The 8,234-nt window shown below is 31.4% G+C and overlaps 1 protein-coding gene across 3 annotated transcripts; it reads right to left on the minus strand.

Moving 5' to 3' along the window:
- Positions 1,580–6,901, minus strand: LOC109351831 (riboflavin synthase). 3 transcript variants are annotated; one of them, XR_002108296.1, is made up of 2 exons: positions 2,164–2,509; positions 1,580–2,010 (listed from the first exon to the last, which is right to left on the minus strand). XR_002108296.1 is itself a non-coding variant. In XM_019593474.1 (2 exons), exon 1 carries the CDS (start codon positions 6,845–6,847, stop codon positions 6,035–6,037), a length of 813 nt encoding a protein of 270 aa, XP_019449019.1. In that variant the 5' UTR covers positions 6,848–6,901; the 3' UTR covers positions 1,580–2,010; positions 6,022–6,034. The 3 variants fall into 3 exon arrangements, 2 of the variants coding, with proteins under 2 accessions (XP_019449019.1, XP_019449020.1); XM_019593474.1 differs by lacking the exon at positions 2,164–2,509 and adding an exon at positions 6,022–6,901; XM_019593475.1 differs by lacking the exons at positions 1,580–2,010; positions 2,164–2,509 and adding exons at positions 4,911–5,507; positions 6,022–6,901.

An 8,234-nucleotide genomic window follows, 5' to 3' on the forward strand; every position in this document is an offset into this window, starting at 1 on the left:
ATCAAATTACGCACTTGTGGTTGGTTCTTCAAATGGGCACTGAATAATTGGTGTAACTAGCTTTTGAACAACAAATTTCAAATTATAGAGCCACCCACACCATCACTTGTTCTTAACATGCTAGCTGTTAAAGTGACTTTGTCCACCAGTTTTCGTAACCAGCCTGTTTTTGTTTGAAGTCAGGACAATTTTGTATCTAACTCCAACCTTCATGTAAACTTTGCAATAACCATCAACCTTTGTGAAACACTGAAACTACTATGATTAACATGTCAGATTTATTGTATCATATACTATACTGGTCCAATAACAACATATCATTTTAAACATTAATTATTATTGTTTCATTATTATTGCTCTAGTCTGAAATAACATGTAAGACATACAAGCCAATTCCGAGACATAGCATAAAAACACTTGTAAATCTCGGAATTGAGTTTTGTATTTTCTAACATATCTTTTTCTATTCAACCAATGCTCATACAAGAATCTTTAACTTTATGCTAATTTATTGGCCAAGTGCATGTGATAAGGTCAAGTTGTGTACTTGGTCTAAAAGATAGTGGGGAAAAAGGTCGAATATTCCATATATTCCATTCCCACGACGGATATACTATGTAAGTCATGCAATGAATGTGGCTTTGCTTCCGTTAAACTTGCAAATTACTAAATATGTCGCATAAGCAATGACGCTCTTCCATTAAAATAGAACATAATTCTATGAACAAGTTCATCATTACATTGAATTGTACACAATCATCTCATGTAGTTATAAATACAATATCTTCAACCTGAAAACTGGTACATCATATTGTACTATGTCAACCAAAATCGTTTACACAAAAAATTTCATATTTTTTCAAAACAACAATTCGAAAAACTTGAACTCATAATTGTTCGTAACATGATTAGTCATTAAACGATTTCAGTAATCGAGTTTTATGTTGCAAATCAAAATTCATATTGAACCATTGTACCAATATCTTAACCAATAAGGTGTTAATATCACATGTCTACTTTTGGAAAGCAATAATTGAATTTAACTTGCGAGACAGTTGGCCATGTCCATTCGGTTACCAATTATTATTATTATTCAATTGTTGGTTTCCCACAAAAATGTTATAAAATGGAGTGAATTGATCTTTCTTATGTTAACTTGCAGCAGTGATTAATCGAAAACAGAGCATTTACTCATTTTGTCATCTCTATGCACCAAATGCTGTCTAGTATGAACAGAAAAACAAAAAAATCATTTCATTATCTTTATACTTGAAAGTGATTTGTTTCTTTTGGTATTTTCAATACCATAAACCTAATAATAAAGGTATTCATTCTAGGAGTAAATTACATTTTTGGAAACACTTTAGAGTCATTGAATACATATGAGATCAATTTTTTCATTTCCCCTGCTAGGAAAAAATTAATATTAAAACAGGCACTTTAAACAGCAGCATGTGGCAAGAGAGAATCTGGCCAGCATCATAACTAATAATTCCAAAATTTCTGTATAAAGCTGGCATGCGACAGCTCTATTGCCTCTGCCCCAAATCAAGGAGGAACCACAAACACTAAAATGATAAACAATTTCAAAATCACTTTTTTTATTGCCTCTGGAAACTAAGATAGAAAGAACCAGTCACAACCCAGAAATTAGGTAAGGAAAAAGTACAAACAAAGCATAAAAAATTCATAGTAACCCGTAAAATTACAATTTTCACTCTCAAATTTTCATCCTAAATAAGCCTACGGGAAAAATAATCAAAAATGAAAAAGTCGAAAACTTCCCCGTAGTGAAAATTTTCTTTTTCAATATCCTAGACAGCATTAGAACTGAAAAGAGATTAAAGGGTCATAAAGGGTACAATATATGAGCAAGAAACTTCTGTGACAAATTTTTTATCTATGAGCAGTGATCAGCGTTTCAATGAATCGCAATCCATCAAATCTTGGCGCAAATTTCTCCGTCGAACCCGAGGAAGAACCCACATGGGCTCTCTGAGCCGCACCATCCTGCAAAACCGAAACATTCACATCAATATCACCGATTAAAACAGTTAAAAACTTAAACCTTCAGGCGAAAACTCTCAGACCCCAAATGATTGAAACATAATCTCAACAAAAAATCTGAATTCTTAAAGAGAGAACAAGATTGAAGGAAAATACCTGATCAGAAACATGCGTATGTGATGAAACAGAAACGGCGGTTGCCGACGCGGCGGCGATGGAGGCTACGACGAGGCCAGAAATCTTCATATTGAGCGTGTAGAAAATATAGGGTAGGTTTGTAATATTTGAGAGGAAAATGAGAGAAAGAGAGAAAAGTGTGTGGTATGAGTTGCGTGAAGCGTGGGTATGACGGCTTATATGTAAGGAGGGGGTTATGCCTTTCGGTGCTATATATAACTGAGTTGTAATTACGCGGCATCTATACCGTGTCTTTTTTTCTTATAGAAATTCGTAGTCCACATAAATAAACATTAGTATAGTTTTAACATGTCCATTCATTCACACATATTAAATTAAAACTAAAATCAAGGATAATAACATTTCTTTTTGGGTGGACACAAGAGTTTCCCCTTGGAAAACGTTTCCTAATCGAATTTAAAATAGTAATCTTCTTCTAAATGTAAATATTAAAATAATTTTTATTCCCATTTAACTTTGTTATACATGCAAAAAAAAATCAAATTCATAAGTATATTTAAGGCTCAATCATCTACTAAGTATATTAAATCTTATTGGTAATATCTATAGATCTATAAATCTATACTAATAGATAAAGAGAAAACATAAAAGAACTACTCATGAAATATTTTATGTTTCTCTATTTTATATTTTATAATTTCTAATTTCATTTTTATCTATACTAATAAACATAAAATAATTACTCATTAAGTATTTTATGTTTCCCTATTTTATCTTTTATAACTTCTAATTTCATATTTATCTACTACTAATAAACATAAAATAACTACTCATTAAGTATTTTATGTTTCCCTATTTTATCTTTTATAACTTCTAATTTCATATTTATCTACTACTAATAAACATAAAATAACTACTCATTAAGTATTTTATGTTTCCCTATTTTATCTTTTATAACTTCTAATTTCATATTTATCTACTACTAATAAACATAAAATAACTACTCATTAAGTATTTTATGTTTCCCTATTTTATCTTTTATAACTTCTAATTTCATATTTATCTACTACTAATAAACATAAAATAACTACTCATTAAGTATTTTATGTTTCCCTATTTTATCTTTTATAACTTCTAATTTCATATTTATCTACTACTAATAAACATAAAATAACTACTCATTAAGTATTTTATGTTTCCCTATTTTATCTTTTATAACTTCTAATTTCATATTTATCTACTACTAATAAACATAAAATAACTACTCATTAAGTATTTTATGTTTCCCTATTTTATCTTTTATAACTTCTAATTTCATATTTATCTACTACTAATAAACATAAAATAACTACTCATTAAGTATTTTATGTTTCCCTATTTTATCTTTTATAACTTCTAATTTCATATTTATCTACTACTAATAAACATAAAATAACTACTCATTAAGTATTTATGTTTCGCTATTTTATCTTTTATAATTTCTAAGTTCATGTTTATCTACACTAATCTTTCTATACTATAAATAAAACCCATGAAATAATTTTTCACATTCCAAAATAACCACTTATTCAATAATAATTATCATAAACTTCTAAATATTAATTTTATTCTTTTTCATAATACATTATTATTCTTCCACACATTTTCTTATTTTTATCTTTTATTCCTCAATTCTATATTTGATTAATCTTCTTACATCTTTGTTTTCTATTAAGTTTTTATATCACATTTATTATATTAAATTATTTTTCTTTAAATAATGTAAAACAAAAATAATACATATCAGAACAAATAAGAATGTGGATTGATAAGCACGAAGTGCCCATCAATACACTAATTTTTGTAAAAGTAAACGTTGATGCACTTAAGTTTATAAGCTAAATATGTCTAATGATCCACTTGCCTTAAAGGAAAATAAAACATCGAAGTATATATCGTGGGAACACTACAAATATATTTTTCCAAGTGTATTCTCTTTTGAATCATAGAAATCTCAGCCTCTATAACAATAAAATAATATTTCATATCAAAAAATAAAATTAGAATATAATTCACATTTATAAATAAATATTATTTTAAGGAATACTCCTTAAAATAATATTTGGGGAAGGTAATTTTAAGGAATACTCCTTCTAGACTAAAATAAGTTTCACATTTATAAATAAATAAATAAAAAGCTTTTTAACGGAAAATTTAAGCTGGTTTAATACCATCTGATTGTATCCTACGTTGAGATGACAAGGTTGGGCTGGCTGACTTTTTCAATAATGAATGAGTGGTTGGTTTTGAAGAAAACAGCGAAGCATCATAGTTGTCACAAATTACGGTTTCTGTCACATTGAAAAATAATTTATTGACCAACATGTTGTTGGTCATGTTGTGTAAGATCTGCTATATATTAAAAGAATTATTATTTTCTTTCTATACCTTCACAGATCAAAAGAATTTTCAAAAAATGTGTACTAGAAAAACATTCATTAAAAAAATTGTCCGGGAAGAGTGGCTTCTTCAACCAATCAAAAATATTAGCTGAAAATTTTGATGGCAGGGCTGAATTGAAAATTAATTGACATTGTTACAGGGTCTCTCTGATAACTTTGAGACAATTTCAGTGAGCCTTTATAGATATACCTAATTAGCTACCAACCATTTGACACAATTTTAAGGATGATTTCAGTGCCAGATAGGATCAAGACTTGCTATTCAAGCATTGATTATCATGTATTGATGCATGATCACAGAGTTATTGTTTCATAGATGGGTGATGAAATGAATGGATTAAATATAAGAAGAAAAAAAGGAAAAAGGAAAACAGCATTTGGGTTGCAGAATGACCAAGCCTAGTCATAACCTCTCAAAACATGAGTGACTTGAACCTGGTAGAGGGCAAAGTTTTTCACCCGCAAGTTTATCCAAGTCACAACCTCTCAAGTTGTGCACAATAAGTTTAACACTCCAAGTTTGTGGACAATAAGAACTTAATCATAACCACTCAGCACAATTGTGTACCTTACACTACCATTGTATCAGATCAGTTAGTTTGTTCAGGCTCTAAGAATCTCGGTGATCACAGATTATGGTAATCTTCAACAGAAGCAGCACTTTTAATCTTATTGATGTTCCACTTGAGGCATCCCTAACTGTGTATGAATGGTAAGACATTGTAGACTTGTAGTCATGGTTAAAGTTTTAGAGAAATGAGCCAGAGATGAAAGCCAGAATTAATACTAACCATGTATTAATTCAAGCTATAAATGAGATACTCCAATTATAGATTTTAATAGCCCAAGCATAAGCTCGTCATCATTTCAAAGCTTGACTACAAGGTCACTTGATACATATTCACTCCTTAAAAGTGAGACCTGTATAACCATAGACAGTATAAACACACCATAACTTCAACATACTCACTCAACTCATAACTAACAGAAACATTTTATTCGACGCATGTCTACGAGTTTTTAAATTAGCCTCGACATGAGCAGTACAAGTGAAGAAAAGTACATGAAGAATCACAAAATAATTCCATTTTATTCAAGCACAAATGGTGGAGCTACCTTATCAAGAGCCACTTGTCTACTGCGAATACATCTTATCAGCGAGAAATCCTTAAGCGCTCCGCCATTTTGTATCACAGGCTCACAGCAGCAGTAACATTTAACAAAATCTAATACATGATCACATATCTAAAGTGATACACATTCAATAATACAACATAAGAAATTTCTTATTCTATGAGTACCTATGAATTCCTCTCAGACCATTTGAATAACACAGAAAAAGGCACAAACATATTAAATAATTGTTTTCCCAAACACTGTTAGTCCATTCTAATAAAACAAAAGCAAGAAAATAAAGCATGGTTATTTGTGTTACCTTGGAGAGTAAATCAAGATTTCTTAATGTTATCAACAAATCCAACACTAAGAAGCCTCTCCACATATTTGCCAAGAATATCAACCTCAAGATTCACCTTCTGCCCAATCTTCTTCAAAGGAATAATCACATTCTCTTGTGTATAAGCCACCAACATAAAATTAAAACAACCTTCATCATCAAAAACATCAACCACAGTCAAACTAGTTCCATCAACAGCAATAAACCCTTTCGGCACAATATACTTCAACAATTCCTTCCCAGCTTTCACCTTCACCCACAGCGAATCCCCTTCCGGAACCTTCGACACGATCTCCCCCGTGCCGTCCACGTGACCCTGCACGAAGTGCCCACCCATCCGGGTCGCCGGCGTAACCGCCCGCTCCAGATTCACCACCGAACCGGGTTCGAGTTCGATGAGTGAAGTCTTCCTTAAAGTCTCCGGTGATAAACCGACTGTGAAATCTGAAACGGTGGTATCGAATTGAGTAACGGTGAGGCAGGTTCCGTTGACGGCGATGCTGTCACCGAGGTTAACGCCGTCAAGAATGGTTTTGGCTTGGATTTTCAAGTCAAAGCCGCCGTCAGAAGTAACGCCAACTGTTTTGATTGTTCCGATTTCTTCGACGATGCCAGTGAAGAGGCATTGGAAAGTGGAGGAGCGCGTGGGAGTGGGCTTGCGCGTGTGGGGAAGGAAGGCGCGTAGAGGAGAAGGTTTGGTAATGAGGTTGAATCTGAGGTTGGTTTTGGATTGGGTGATGTGAGAAGGGTTGAACCTGATTCTTGGGGATGTGGGTGAATAGGTAAGAGAGGATGGAACTGCCATTTCGGTAAAGTTGTGTTTGTATTTTTCACTTGGGTTCCACAACCTTGTTAAGTGTGTCATTCAGTTAGGTGGTCCTTAAGTTTTGACACATGGGTTTGGGCTTTTTTTGTTAGTGAACGTGCGTTTTCACTTTCAAAATTATAATTTTAAAGAAACTTATATATGTTTAATTCATCAATGTATCAATAATGAAAAATATGGTTTTAAAATTATTGATTCATTTTTATGTAATAATTTTGATAGAGGACAAAAATAATTGATATTTGCATTTATTTATTTCCCCCAATAACACTCTTTACATTTTTTACCATTTAAAATTTATACACTTTAGAGAGTAAAATGTATGAATATTATTGAGAAATTACTAATAGTATAAAACTTTACTAGATCACAAAATAATCAAAATGTTATGATTCATTCATCTATTCCAAATTGTGGAATTGCCCCAACCACATTTGATTTTGGTCTTGACTCTTGAATATGCATTTGACTACCTTAGCTAAAATATTAGGCTTATTTGTTATTTTGGTCTTCAAGTTCAAACGTTTTTTTTTCTTGAAAATTCTCAAATTTGTAATTTTCCATCAATGTCATTATAATATTGTCAGATTTTGAGTTTTCTCGTTGACTTATGTATTTTTGTTGTTGCTAAGATTTGAATTTTCCAATCATAATCTATATTTTTTAATTTTCTTCTCCTTAATATAACATTTATCCTTAACCTACAAACTTCATACCCAAATTTGAAATTTTCAAAAAAAAGTAAAGGACCAAATCAAAACTTTTAAAAAGAAAATTGACCACTTAGAAAATTTTCAAACAAATAAAAGACCAAAATAAATTATTTGAAACAAGATTTATGATAAAAAAAATTATAATGCAGTTTGATTCATGTATGATGATGTATAATACTCCGACCAAACATAATTAAGAATTGATTGGTTTTGAGTATATGATAAAAACAATATTTGAATTCTATAATAAAATACCAATACACTCCTCCAGCCACTAGCTAGTCACCACCTTCGGTTGTTGTAGTTGCTCCTCCAGTCATTGCAACCAGTGCTACTACTCCATCACTGAGTCAGCATAACTTTAAGGTTAAAAAAATGAAGCATGTCTCTTACATTTAAACAACTAATTACTCTTTTTACTACCACATCGAAGTTACCTTAACATCGCCCAATCATGTCTTGCCAAATAGCATATGTTTGAAGCAGATAACCCTTTATTGGTTGCTGGGCCTGGGCCAATTGAAAGAGAATCAGAAAATATGGTTGGGTTTCCTAACATGTTGGTAAAACATGGCTAGCAAGACGTTAAAAGAAACTGAAAAGGACATGCAACTAATCTAACTTTTCTGCATAAAACAACAGCTCCAATTACC

This window comes from Lupinus angustifolius, chromosome LG07 (genome assembly GCF_001865875.1).
Source record: "Lupinus angustifolius cultivar Tanjil chromosome LG07, LupAngTanjil_v1.0, whole genome shotgun sequence".
NCBI lineage: Eukaryota > Viridiplantae > Streptophyta > Magnoliopsida > Fabales > Fabaceae > Lupinus > Lupinus angustifolius.

Excerpts from the sequence above, each read along its gene's own strand:
- LOC109351831 (XM_019593474.1), bottom strand. The coding sequence starts at position 6,847 with ATGGCAGTTCCATCCTCTCTTACCTATTCACCCACATCCCCAAGAATC.